General features: G+C 41.3%; 1 protein-coding gene across 1 annotated transcript; it reads left to right on the top strand.

The window, feature by feature from the left end:
* Positions 1-1447: 1447 nt before the first annotated feature.
* Positions 1448-12843, top strand: hsd3b7 (hydroxy-delta-5-steroid dehydrogenase, 3 beta- and steroid delta-isomerase). Its single transcript, XM_079176899.1, has 6 exons — positions 1448-1618; positions 5340-5495; positions 8762-8870; positions 10021-10120; positions 10730-10892; positions 11876-12843. The coding sequence occupies exons 1-6, from the start codon at positions 1471-1473 to the stop codon at positions 12286-12288; spliced, it is 1089 nt and encodes a 362-aa protein (XP_079033025.1). The 5' UTR covers positions 1448-1470; the 3' UTR covers positions 12289-12843.
* Positions 12844-14591: the final 1748 nt, after the last annotated feature.

Here is a 14591-nt window from a genome sequence, read left to right as displayed (position 1 = left end):
TTCAATCAGTATTTAGTGGAATGAAGTTATTCACCCCTCCATAGATCATAGTTCAATGAGGATAACTCACTCGTTTTAATGAAAAATACATGTTCAAACTATTTTTTAGGTACATTGGAAAAACCTAGATGTAAATTGCATTAGTCTACCATAACATGTATTTTTCTCTAAATTATTTTTACATTTTGAAACTTTATTTTTTTCATGGGGATGAGACACCTCTGCTGTTCAGCGTCATATTGACCCGCTCACTCAAAATCAAGCCAAATGAGTCATACGGATTTGTATTGAAAGTCAACTTTACTTATGTTTACTTATAGGGTTAAGAAACAGACATTTACAAAAATTAACAAGATATGAACACAATGAACGAGGTGTGTGTGTGTGTGTGTGTGTGTTTGTGTGTGTGTGTGTGTCTACACAGCACACGAGTGACATGTCGTCACGGTGTGCTTTGTGCAAATACATGTTGGCACTGTCTTTATAATATTTTCGGCAGACAGTCTTGCCTGGCGTGTGTTGGGTTGAGGATGAACACTGTATTTCACAATTTTTTGACACGAATGTCTCGCTTGGAGGATCAGGTATATCAGTTTCCTCATCTGATGGTTCATAATCAGCACCATTATAATCTGAATTGACCTCAAGATGGTCTTCATCTTCAGACACATCCTCCTCTATTTCACTGTTGTGATCAAGGATGTGCTCCAGAGCCTCCAGGGCTGTCATCCTTTTGTTTCTGTTGCTCATGCTGTCCTACAGTAAGCTGCTGTGTTGCATGTATCTGCATTGTGTACTGTTGGTAGGACTCCCAAGCAACCCTTTCGTATGTTTTTAGATTTTCAAACTTTGAAACGGGTCAATTTGGGAGGGTTAATAAATAAAGGACTCAAGTAGATCAGTAACAAGCAATTGAGAACTTGTGGGTTGTGTGCACTGTGCACATCTTCTGAAAAAGCTCTGCAGACGATCTGGATCCTTTTATTAACAACTATAACTTATAAACTGGGTGTACCTAAAGCCTCATAATATATATAACAATGCAATACAATGCAATAGTTCATTTATATTTTGTTTTGATAATCTCAAAAATAACTAGTAACCAAAGCTGTCGTATATAAATGTCTAATTCAAATATTCCTTTGAGTGAAAATGGAAGTACAAGAACCTCACAATTGTACATTTACTTGAGTACATTTACTTTCCACCACTGGCTGCGATGTATGTGCTGGAAAGAGTTTATTTGAACCACAAGATATTTTCCTAAACATAATGTAAACGCGTATGTTTGTTGTGCAAACCTAAGGAGAAAAAGGCCCTGAAGGCATCGTCTCTGTGTCAATAAAGGTTTACAAAAAGAAAAAAAAGAAAAGCCGCAGCCACGCCTCCTCTTTCAGATATATGCGGCTGCTCAGGCTGCAGACTGAGGAGCTCACAGATCGCAGAGAGCAGCTGTCACCGCAGCACATCATGTCGGGTCCCATTTATCTGCTCACCGGAGGTTGCGGCTTCCTCGGCCGGCATCTGCTGAGCCTTTTACTGGAGAAGGAGGACCAGCTGGCGGAGATCCGGGTGTTTGACAAACACGTCGACTTAAGTTTGAATGGACTCAGCACAGGTGAGACGTTTCTCTTCACCATTTAAATGTGTACCTCATATCTGCGAAGCTGGCGTCTCTTTCAACGCGCTCACGTGCTTTTTATTTCATTTCAGGGTTTATAATTGTTTGGTTCACAACGTCGTATCGGAGACAGTTTCCGCTTGAAGATTATCTCTGATAATTAGATTATTTTAAAAACACGATCGGTTCCTGATAGTCGAAGAAGGGCTTTGTTGCAACTTTTCTCTAGTTGCATGTTTGTGGATTAATTCAAACAATGGTCATTTGCATGGTTTCTCTCTACATCTTTCTCTCTTTTAGTCCTGTAGGTTAACTGTGATACTGATACACCTCCACTTGATTATAAGTCATGGACGGAGTATTGAAGGGGACTACAGGGCACAGGCTCAGGGCCACAACCGGTTAGGGGGCCCCCTAAGCAAGAGCTTCTGAAAGTTACTGCTAACTCAAAACAACCTAAAAAAAGAACGCAAAACAACTACAAAGAGAAGCAAAATGACCAAAAATGTGCCCCTTTCTATGGGGTCAGATCAGTCTCAATAATCGCAAATGCACACAGATAGACTCACAAATGCAAACAGAACAATTCACAAATATATTCGATTTACAAATGCACACAGAAGGATTTACAAATATATTCGATTTACAAATGCACGCAGAACAATTCACAAATACATTCCAATGCACAAATAAATAAATTACGATTTATATAAATGTAAAAAAAAAAATCACAAATATATTTCTGCATTTGTATGTATTTGTGTGTGGATTTGTATGTATTTGTGTGTGGATCGCACTGCATTCATTTGCAAATCGCTTCACATTCGTGTACGTATTTATGAGACTGTTCTGCCGTCGCTGGATTCACAAATGCGTTTTTTTCAACATAGACCTGTCTGTAGCCAATCAGATGTCAGCCTCATTTTCAACCAATCACATGAGCGCAGCTTCATACATATTCATACATATTGTAGCCGTCTGTGTTCACCCAGAGCTCTACGATACCTCATATCAGTAGAGATCGGACCAAACTATGTGTGTGTAAACCATATGGTACAAACAATGAGGCCACTAGGCTGCTAGCGTAATGCTGCGGTTCACACCAAACACGATTCGCGCCGCGTTAATCGCGCCGCCGTTCTCGCCGGGGGACTATTTGTGTTCATTCGCGTGAATCGGTGAATCGCGCTGGACGCGCCGGTGAGGGAGCGCGGCATAGTCCGGAGGAGCTCCGTGGAGCTCCGTGGATTTCATCGAACTGTATTCACTGTGTCTAGCAAGCCACACGTCGGCTGTTAACCATAGCTGTATGAACACAACATAAACTGATTTGGCTATGATTTAACGGCAATAAACCAACAAAAAGGAACTCCGAAATAACATTTATACACATAGTTTGGTCCGGTCTCTACTGATAGGAATACAGAATACAGTTCGATGAAATCCACGGAGCTCCTCCGGACTATGTTATGAACCAGACATGACGGCGTTTGGTTCCCCGTGATATCTGGGACTTCCACAACACATACTAAGCAGAAATAGAGGTTATTTTTTCCACAGTTGACGGCGGACAGTTGAACGGCTATCAGGGCGATAAGCCGCGCTCCCTCACCGGCGTGTCCAGCGCGATTCACCGATTCACGCGAATGAACACAAATAGTCCCCCGGCGAGAACGGCGGCGCGATTAACGCGGCGCGAATCGTGTTTGGTGTGAACCGCAGCATTACGCTAGCAGCCTAGTGGCCTCATTGTTTGTACCATATGGTTTACACACACATAGTTTGGTCCGGTCTCTACTGATATGAGGTATCGTAGAGCTCTGGGTGAACACAGACGGCTACAATATGTATGAATATGTATGAAGCTGCGCTCATGTGATTGGTTGAAAATGAGGCTGACATCTGATTGGCTACAGACAGGTCTATGTTGAAAAAAACGCATTTGTGAATCCAGCGACGGCAGAACAGTCTCATAAATACGTACACGAATGTGAAGCGATTTGCAAATGAATGCAGTGCGATCCACACACAAATACATACAAATCCACACACAAATACATACAAATGCAGAAATATATTTGTGATTTTTTTTTTTACATTTATATAAATCGTAATTTATTTATTTGTGCATTGGAATGTATTTTGTGAATTGTTCTGCGTGCATTTGTAAATCGAATATATTTGTAAATCCTTCTGTGTGCATTTGTAAATCGAATATATTTGTGAATTGTTCTGTTTGCATTTGTGAATCTTTCTGTTTGCATTTGTGAGTCTATCTGTGTGCATTTGCGATTATTGAGACTGATCTGACCCCATACCTTTCAGCCTGTGACTCTGGTTCTTATGTAGGACGAGTGGGGCCCCTTACATGCCAGTGTCCAGGGGCCCATTGTCTCCTAATCCGTCCATGAGCGTTGGGTTTCTATTAGTTTTCGGTAACGTGAGAGGAGGCGATGGGGCGTTTACGGCTGAACTCTGCGTCGCCACATGGAAACAACACTGGCATCATTTCCCTCACATGCTGAGTGATCTGCAGAGGCGACATCTGGGATGTGAATACTCACACTTCCTGCTCCAGGACAGAGATGGTATATAGCATGTCCTTGACAACCTGTTTCTGTTTACCGGCACTGTCACCACCTTTTGTGTGTTGTCGTGGTTCACGTGCGCTCCGCCTCTCACATGTTGAGTCATCTTTCTTCCTACGTGGGGAAAAAAATCATTCATCAATCAAATTAATCAAAATCCAAGCAGTGGTTGTTCTTTTTTTTTCCTGGCGATACAGTTTAACAACAGTACGCCTTTTCTCCTCATCGCTGTGGGGAATGCGCTCAACCACCGACGACGCCTCCTATGCCACCGTGGAAAATGCTTTGTTGAGCTTTCATTATTTATTGTCGGTAGAGACTGAGGTCTGCTGTTTGGGCTCCTGACAGATCCGTCACACCCAATGCAGGCCTCACACAAAACAAGATGTGTAATTGTGAAATTTTAGCTGATTTAAAGCGGTGAGAACGTCTGTAATTAAAAGACCGTAATTAGTGAAATTACAGACGCCGTCTCCAGAAGGAGTGTCTGAGTTACAACAGGATCTTTGACTCAGTGTTCAAAAGTCCGGACCCTTTTCCATGGCGGCTCCACGAGAGCTACAGGACTTGGTCTACTCGTTATCTGTTGTCATCTCAAGGACAGTGCATGAGAGCCAAGGTAAACCACAGGGGCAAGGCCTTCATAAATGAGGAGGAGAGAAAGCATTGCTGCCTGAATGAAAAACAAAACGGATAACATACCAGTATAAAGAGTGACATTAAATTGATTATTACAGGATGAATCCCAGATTAAAGGTGGGTTTTGAAACGGTTAATTGACTCGGCGGTGACAAAAACAAAGCAGAGACTGTTTCACCTCAGACACTTTCTGAAGTTCCAAGTATCTCCTCAAATTCTGAGAAATCACTCACCATCGTTTCAAATTACAATGACGGAAGATGATCCAGATAATCTGCAAATATGACACAAAGCGTGTCTTTGATCAACTTGGGCGTTGTTGGGGAAAGAATAAGGCATTGTTCACGTGAGAGTTCACATGTAATTTGCCAACAAACAAAGTGAGTTCATTCTTCCCGGACTTTGTCGAGCTCTTAGGAAAACCGCTCTGATCCAGGATCAGATACATCACCACTGAGTTTTGACTGAATGTCTTCCTGTTTGTCCCTCAGAGCGGACGAAGGTGGTGGTCATCCAGGGGGACATCACAGACTACAGCAGCGTGCTGGAGGCCTCCCGGGGGGCCGACGTCGTCATCCACGCGGCCAGCTTGGTGGACGTTTGGCACAAAGTCCCAGAGACCCTCATCGTCTCTGTCAATGTCACAGGTGAGACATCAGGGGAGTGGTGGCCCGAGTGATGACAAAGGGAGGAAACTTCAACGGGGGGGATTCTCTTTTATGAATGTTTTACTGCGGGAAACCAGAAAACAGAGGAAGCCCACGCCTTCTCCTGTTGATTGATTTGCTGATGATTTTCAAGGACGTGACTTCACCCATGTTACCAATCACGTTGGTGAATACTGAGACAACAACGCCTGTTTGTGTTGCCCATTCCTGCAGTGACAGACACTCCAACCTGGATAAAGGGCTAGTTTGACATATTCTGTAATATAACGTATGAGAGAGTTTCTTTGTGCATTGAAAAAGCACGTCCGGTCATTCTGCTCTTAACTGGTTGACCCTATTAGTGTGAGTCACGAGCAGAGTTTGTATCAGCCGGTGTTTTCCCTGAATAATGTCTGGGTGACACACAAATGAACAAGACCAAAGTCCAAACCGAGTATCTGTAAAGAGATAGTCAGAGGTTTAGTTCCTGGATATTAACTGTTCATCTGCAGTTGTCTAATAATTGTTCATAAAGTGTTGTGAAGCACATCACATAGTTGCATCCAAACTTGGAAAAACCTTATTAAGTCTTTTCGATTAACAGTTACCAGACAAATAGAATGAATAAGCCCATTCCCTCTGTTATTGCAGCTCAAAGTAGCTCTGTACCACTTCGGCTGTAGTAATTGAAGATCACGTGTACAAGGAGCACCTGAATGCAGCAAGATTGTTTCCCCCTTATCACCGACTGCTGCATCACTGCATTTAGTTCAGTTTATGGCTCTTGAAATTAATCTTTAATCTTGTATTGGAGAAGATTTTAAACTAGTGATTGATCCCATCAACTCATATTTACAAAGTTCCCTGAGGTAATATAAGTTTACTGACTTCTATACAATCAGAATTATTTTTGTAATCACAGGAGTCGCCCCCTGATGGCCATTAGAGAGAATGCAGGTTTATGGCACCTCAGCATTGGCTTCACTCTTCGGACCCGGAGGTTGCCGACCGATCCAGACTGAGGATTCTGATCACATTAATGGAACAGGTGATGAAACCAGTTCACATATTCAGTGTCTGGGTTCATGTCCGTGGTTTGAGGCTATAGTCAGTGTCTGGCCTTGAAAAGTCTGCAGTGATTCAGCAGATAGACTAAACACACAGCTGCTGGAATTGAATGTATAAAGTACTCACATATGTCTGGAAGTTGTTCATGTTTTGAAGTGCCAGAACTTCCTCAGCTAAGTCAGATTTAATGCTGTCATCAAACCTCTACAGAATTAAAGTTGTGTCCGTCTGTGTTAAGCCGAGGAATCGAGGAAGTGATTTGATTCTGAGGGTGGTTCGGTCTAGATTCCTTTGGCTCAGAAATATTACAAGAATTTGATGTTATTTCCCCTGGGTTGATTTCATATTAACTCCCTCTTCTTCAGTCTCAGAAACATAAACTCACTCTAACCTCCCAGAATGAGTAGGAAAGTTAAGTCAGTACAAGAGTTCAGATCGTGATCCAGTATCTTTGGTTTCCAGTCGGAATTTCTTTTACTGTTGACGTCAATGGCTCTGTGATTTTTGGCCTTCAGCTTGAGTAAATACTGGAGATTTTAACCCTGCTGTGAACCAGAGTGTGGCCTCAGGTCATAGAAGACAGCACCCCAAAACAGATGGTGGCTGAACCTTGAATGTTTGTATTCACTTGTACTTAGTGTTTAGTAGATCAAAGAGCTGCGAGCACGGCCATAGACGATTACTCTTGTTTGTTTAGCAGTCAAACCAAATCCTAAACTCAACTATATAATCTAATCTGTATTTCTGTTATCAGTTATCTTTATGCGGGTGTTCTGTACAGGCGGTGATGTTTGGTTCTGTCTGGCTAAGGCGAGACACTGCAGGCAAAAACATAGTTTTTCAATTTAGAGATTTTGTGGACAGAAAACCGTCAGAATACACATTTAGGTGTTTATTTCACTACTTTGTCTATTTGCGTCTGTAGATTTCTCCTAAAATCACTGAAAGTTATTATTAGATAATGCCTCATTAGCATATTTCAACATAACCTTTCAGAAAACGAAAGGAATTGTCTTAATGTCCGTGATCAACTGGGGAAGTTTCATCGTGATATCTAGGTATCAGGTCTTTTGGCATAATCCGCTGCATGGTTCAGGTAGCAAGTTAAAGTGTAAACCATCCGTTGTCATTCATTGAACATATTTGTGCAGTTTTATCAGGTCTTGTTTTGATCCTCTAAGATGTAACTGTGCAGCCTGCAGACTGTGTCCTCACTCCTCGTACTTTTTTGTTAGTTTAGGTGCCTCTGTGTTCTAAACGTTTCTCCCTCGAGAAAGCATTTGATGTCCTATTCTTTTTTCCTTTGGACATGCTCCCTCTGGGCAACATCATTATTTACCATAATGTCAAATATCACTGTGATGACACCCAGCTATATATCTCTGTTTCACCAGACAACCCCAGCTCTTTGAGACTCCGTTTAACTGTCTCACTGACATCAACATTTGGATGAGCGATATTTCTTTCAACAGAAATGAGCAGAAAGTCAGAGACTTCAGTCAGCGTTTGCTCGTCTGGCCAAGCAAATTGAAACACATGTTACAGATCTGAGATTCATGTGGGACTCTGATCTTGATTTTATTAGCCATTTTAACAAGGACATAAAAACTTAGGTCACTTAGAGATTTTACAGGTTTCTCTAAAACTTCTTTTAATCCTAAATTATTTAATTCTTAAATACAGTTAATTTAGCAGCCGGGGTTTTGACCAATACACCAACTAGAGATACCTCCTCGCTTTCGTTACAGATTATATCCATGTCTGTCCAAAATGTCATCACTTCATCATTTTATCCTGTTGTGAGGCTGCGTTCTGTTTTATGGCCCTGAACTGATTGTTTAGGGCACTTTAGGCCGCATCCTTGCATGAAATGTGCTTTTCAAATAAAGTTATTACTATTAATGTGTCCCAAGTTAAACTTCAGGCCACCTAAAGTTTAAGAAGTCTTACAGTGGAAAACCGGAAAGACCTCAAAAGTATTGTCCGTATTATTTCTTCCGCTTTGTAGTGGCCGTATTTCTTTCGCTCCACTTTTGCATAATTGAGACCAGGTTTCAGGAAAACAAGTTTTCTTCTTGTATCAGCTAAACACATGTGGCTCTTTCCTGTTGACCCTCTCCTTATGTGTCCAATTATAATTCCAAGACTCTCATCCCCCCTCATCTCTTAGAGGACTGAACACTTTTCTCTCTGCTCAGGGACGGAGAACGTGATCAACGCCTGTGTGGAGTGCGGCATCCAGTGCCTGGTCTACACCAGCAGCATGGAAGTGATCGGCCCCAACGTCGACGGAGACGCCTTCGTCAGGTGAAGCTAAAAAAAGAAATGTCATTCTTTTACTTGTCTCTGTCCAGCTGTGTTCTGCATGACCAGGTTGACAAGTGTACATGTCAGAGTGTTTTCCTCGCCGAGCACACATGGTTATTCTCGGAAATTCTTTGGCTCTTGCAGTTTCGTTTCTGTGGTCACTATCTTATTTTTTTCTCTCATGAATGCACCATCATGGAAAACACGAAGGCCTGTTCAGTAGCGATATGATCGGGTGGAGACAAAAGTACACAACACACAGAAACCAGCACCCTGGGTGCTCGAGGGGCTTTCAAAGACTCACTCGCTATCTTACGGTTCCTCGTTAATGTTTTGCACGAGACCGTCTGGTATGTCTGACACGGGTTACGTAATGCTGCCAGCATTACGTCTGCAACTTCAAAACTCGCGGAGCAATTGTCCTGCTGTTATGTAAGAATAGGTTACGGTCTCCAAGGAAGTCTGTGCAGTTTGTTCAGTGTTGTCAATAATTAAACACAAACGTATGTCAAACTACATTCTGCAGCTGCACCACCATCCTGCTACCGCAGAAATATTATAGATTACTTCCATACATTATGTGAAATAAACATTTTAGTGGAGCTTCTCTAACAAACTAACAAACAGCTGTATTGTGTGTAGTATTTGAATGTGAGGGCAAAAACCCTCATCTCAGGGTTAACAAACCACTAGCCCTGCTTTCTGTGAGTCAGAGCTGCATGATTACTTCACACAGTTATTACGTCTCAAAGCACTCTCTGTTTATTTACCCACGGGAGTGGAGTGGCGTGACTATTTACGATAATGTGTGTGGCGGCTGAACCAGCTTTTGGATTCTGGTCCGCCTCTCCAAATACTTAACATTTCTAACGTGTGTGTGTGTACGTGTGTGTACACGTGTGTGTACGTGTGTGTACGTGTGTGTACATGTGTGTACGTGTACTTCAGAACAATATTCAATGTATCAAAGTGAAAGAATGAATTTCTCCTGTTGGAAACACTGGAGACACTTTGCTCCTTCGCTCTGTGTCCTCTCTGTCTGTCTGGCTTCAGATAACAACATTCCTGTCATACATTTGACAAGGTCAAGAAAACACTACCTGCGTTCTTCTCCTGAGTCTCCTCTGACTGTTTAACTCTTCCTCTGCAGGGGCGATGAAGACACGCCGTACAGAGTGAAACACACGATGGCCTATCCCCGGAGCAAAGCGAAGGCAGAGAAACTCGTGCTTGAAGCCAATGGCAAGAAGGTACTTTATGTTTAACAGTCTTCTGGTTTGGGGTGTTTTTATTGAGCCAGATTTTGTCATATTTGCCCTGTGGGGCAGATGCATGCTATTTCCCTGGTTTCCACGAGGGGCATCGCTGCTGTATTATGGAGCACTGCAGTGTTTAATGCAATTTATCAAAATCTGTTGTTGCTATTCATTGACATATTTCAGACTGTGAAACCTTTTTTTTTTTTTTTTTCATTTAATTGTAGAAAAACAGTGGTATGATGTAAAAATACCGACATTTAAAAGTTAAAAATCTGAAACTGAATGAAAGTTATGATGCTTGAAACAGATATTTTTGTACTCTAAATGCATCAGAGCCTCTTTTTTACATGAGGCACAAGGGTTAAGACTGGGTGTGAGAAAGCTGTAGAAGTTGTTTACTGTAAAACATTTTGAGGAAACTTCTCAGCCACAGAAAGCTAGATCATCCCCCTTGTGGCTTTGCTGTGGTGTAACTGCTGCTGTTTACAATGAAATTCCACAGAAATCCACCCTTTGACCGCTCTGTGAATAAGTACATTTTTACCGTGCGCCTCCCGTCTGATTTCCCAACACCGAATCTTGGTTTTGTCTCCTGTCCAGGTGAAAGGCGGAAAGTGTTTATCCACATGTTCTCTGCGGCCGACGGGGATCTATGGCGAGGGGCACCAGCTAATTAAGGATTTCTACACTCAGGCTGTCGAAAGGGGAGGCACGGTCATCGGGGGCGTCCCAGAGGACTCTGAACATGGTCGGGTCTATGCAGGTGGGATTCCTGTCTTTGCGAGTCATAATCACAACTTTGAAGACTCATCAAAGTTAACCAATGTAGCCCGGACAAACCTCGTAGTCATTTGGTGTCTCTCTTTGGACGTTTTGCATATCTTTACAGACATTTTCTGTCTCCTTTTAGTCCTTTTATCTCTTACCAGGGGCCCCTTAACCTGTTGGACGCCTGGGCTTGTGCCTGCACAGTTGGCCCGTTGAGTAATCTGTCCATTGTGATAACAATACCATGTGCATAGTATCATCAATCTTTACAGCAGTATGAAATGAATCTTCTTCCACGTGTGCTGATGTCAATTTTAAACCAGCTTCAATATGCTGGTTTCAGTGGATATTTTGTAATTTGTAGCCTGTGTTCAGCTGACATCGGGTTGATGTCAGTGATGTGGTCACAGCTGTTAAGCAATTTAGCATTCTTACTCAAGTGTTGTAACCGTGCACAACTTTTAAATAAGGGACTGGATTTTATTTCACTAGTTTAAGTGGAGATTCTTATTTCATATTCGACTTTGGTTAACGGCATAAATATGGAGTAAAAGCAGCAGGCATCAGGGAAAAATGAGGGGGGAAATTTCTTTTGGGCGGGTATTTCGAGAATAAAGTCAAAATGTCAAGCATGAACTCCAGATGTCAGTGTATGCACTAACACTAATTGTTTGATTTATTCTTAACATTTCAACATTATCTCAAAATGCAAAAAAGATCTTCCTCCTTTTCTCACTAATACTGAAAGTTTGACCATATTCTGGAGATTACAATTTTGTTCTTGAAAAGCAACATTTTTTGAATTCTCTATATACTATTAAGTTCCAAAGAAACCATGATGTTTATATGAAAGGGTGTAAAACAACAGTAGTGACGACAAGGAATCATTCTTGAAACTGACTGCTTTTTCTTTTGTCCTCTGAGTGTTTTGAGCACTTCTTCCATCCCTCTGGTATTCACCCATGTTTGTGTTTCTAGGCAACGTGGCCTGGATGCATGTACTTGCAGCCCGAGCCCTGAGAGATCGGCCGCAGACAGTCGGAGGTGAAGCCTTCTTCTGCTACGATGACTCACCCTACAAGAGCTACGAGGATTTCAACATGCAGTTCCTCTCCACGTTTAACTTCAGACGGGTGCGCATACCCTCAACGGTGCTCTGGTTCATGGCCATGCTTAACGACCTGTTCCGTTGGATACTGAGCCCCGTCTACAACTACACGCCGTTGCTGAACCGTTACACTTTGGCCGTGGCTTGCACGTCCTTCACGGTCAGCTCAAATAAAGCCCAGCGCCACTTCCAGTACCGCCCTCTGTACGACTGGGACCAGTGTCGCACCCGCACACAGAAATGGGTTGACGCGCTTCCTGTGGATAACCACAAAGACTCCTAATGTGACCTCAACTACAGCACGCTTTAGAAGCTGCTACGTAGACATGCAGGACTCCGGAAGTACACTGTAAAGAAGTAACCGCAAATTTACAGTATAAAACATATTTAATTTCATTGTTATATTTGTGTAAGTCTAGCAGTTTAGTTATGAAGAAAACAATTAAAGCATTTGTTCAGACGAAGCACAAACATTAATAGCCTTGTTAAAGAACGTATGGTTCATTGTTAAAGTTCATTGGATTCCGTTTACCAGCTGCATCCACCAAACCGGGACTACGCTTTCTGTTAAGAATGCGCTTTATTCAGATATTAAACATTTTCACATCAGAGATTGTTTAACATCAGCGTTTGTAATTATGTAAATTATGACAAATGTAAACAGTTTATAAGCATTATCTGGACGTTGGACCTGTATTTCCGTAATGTATTATTATTGATAAGCTATTATGTTGCATCATTTAAAGAATGTTTTATAATGACATTGTCGATGAAATGTATCATGTTTAGTTTCTTTCATTTAGTTTAATTTTAAATAAAGATGATTTAATATATTCCACATGGCTTTGTTGGTTATGGTTTTGCCCTTGGTTCACATTACAGGGAGAGGTTGCATCTCCTGTTCTTTCCATAACTGATCTCATTTATGTATTTTATTACCATGAGCAGTGTACATCATAATGACAGTCTGGAGACCTGATTTGTGATCTTTAATCATTTGTTTCATTCCAATGAGAATTTGTTTACTGACCATTAACACATGGTTACTGGGAGTCCTCTCTTGTATTACCATGGACACGATGAACTTTGTTTATGCACACTGCAAAGGGCTCAGTCTTCCATGATACTCTTGTGGAAACTTGTCGTCAAACTCCATAACAACCAGCTGGAGAGCATTACGTTCTATGAGTAAGACAAAGTATATGGGAGTTCCCTTGTAGAGTTACTGGTGTCCCCCCTATTCTTGTGGTTTTTAACCATGGCAATCCTCACAACAATAACATGCCTGCTAGTGTGAAAATGAAAGCAGAGAAATGACTCACCATCCCCACACACAAACTATGATGGTCTCACCGAACAAAACAAAACAAGTTTATATTATCTTTGATTTGTCTGCTAGCATCCTACAGCATAATGTTGGTGAGTGCGTTTGGTGGTAAGCTGGCTGTGCATGTGTGTGTTTAACAGATGTTTTAGTGGATCAGCAGAACCTACATGTTCAGGGTTACCTAAAATGAAATGGGATTGCGCCATCTACTGGTGCTATAGAAACATATCAGTGTAGTGAAACACAAAGAAGACACTGATCATGTAATGCGTTTTCATTAGATTGTATTTATTTACCCTCCCATCATCGTTTTAATTCGGGAAATGTATGTTTTTGTCTTTTTTAAGTAACTCCTTGGTATATAACTGTATGTTGAACGTGCTTTACAAATAGACATATTTGATGCTTGTAGTAAATGTTTGTGTGATTATGGAAAAATGTAATAAAATCTGAGGAAATAAAAATGTCAAGAAGCATTAACACATCATTAGTGGAGAAATAGTATTAATATCTTATTCTTAAGAAAAGGTAGCAAAACAATTGTGTAGAAATACTCTGTTACAAGTAAAAGTCTGTATGATTTAAGGTAAAACTACTCACTATGTAGAAGGATCCATTTCAAAATAATACATCTATACATCATTGGAATATAATTAGTAATGTATTTACGTATAAATAAAATGAATGTTGCAGCTGGTAAAGGTGGAGCTTATTGAACAAATGTATATACTGCCAGATTATATACAATAATAATATATAAGTATTCATTTTATGTTTAGTATTGCTAATCTAAATCTGCAAGGTAACTAGTAACTGAAGCTATCAGTGTTGAAGTAAGACTTCAACATCTCCATCTGAAATGTAGAGGAGTAAGCATAAAATAGAAATATTCAAGTAAAGTAATGTTTAAAAAAACAACCTCAAAAGTGTATTTAACTACAGTACTTGAGTAAATGTACTCAGTTACTTTCCACCACTGTTTATAATGCATAATGCATCGTTTGTGTACAATAGCATATTTCTGCTGTGGAAGGGAGGCTCCTGTGCGGGTGCGTGCGTGTGCACGACGACATTGACGAGAACACGCACGTAGCTGTCAGTAGGAAATGCAGGCTGCTGGTGTTGGATGTACACTACACCGATGTGCTGGGGTGCATTAAACAAAGAAAGTCATTTTTGTTTCAGAATGAAAACTATTCTTTAGAAGGTTGGCGAGAATTGTCGCAGCAAGTGCGCATGTCTAACTGAGGTAACCGAAA

Source organism: Pholis gunnellus (genome assembly GCF_910591455.1).
Source record: "Pholis gunnellus genome assembly, chromosome: 17".
NCBI lineage: Eukaryota > Metazoa > Chordata > Actinopteri > Perciformes > Pholidae > Pholis > Pholis gunnellus.
The sequence above is the reverse complement of the archived record's forward strand: the minus strand, read 5'-3'. Positions and strand labels throughout refer to the sequence as shown.

Coding starts and splice junctions, on each gene's coding strand:
- hsd3b7 (XM_079176899.1), top strand. CDS start 1,471: ATGTCGGGTCCCATTTATCTGCTCACCGGAGGTTGCGGCTTCCTCGGC. Junction 8,871..10,020: donor GACGGAGACGCCTTCGTCAG/GTGAAGCTAAAA, acceptor CTTCCTCTGCAG/GGGCGATGAAGACACGCCGT. Junction 10,893..11,875: donor ACATGGTCGGGTCTATGCAG/GTGGGATTCCTG, acceptor TTGTGTTTCTAG/GCAACGTGGCCTGGATGCAT.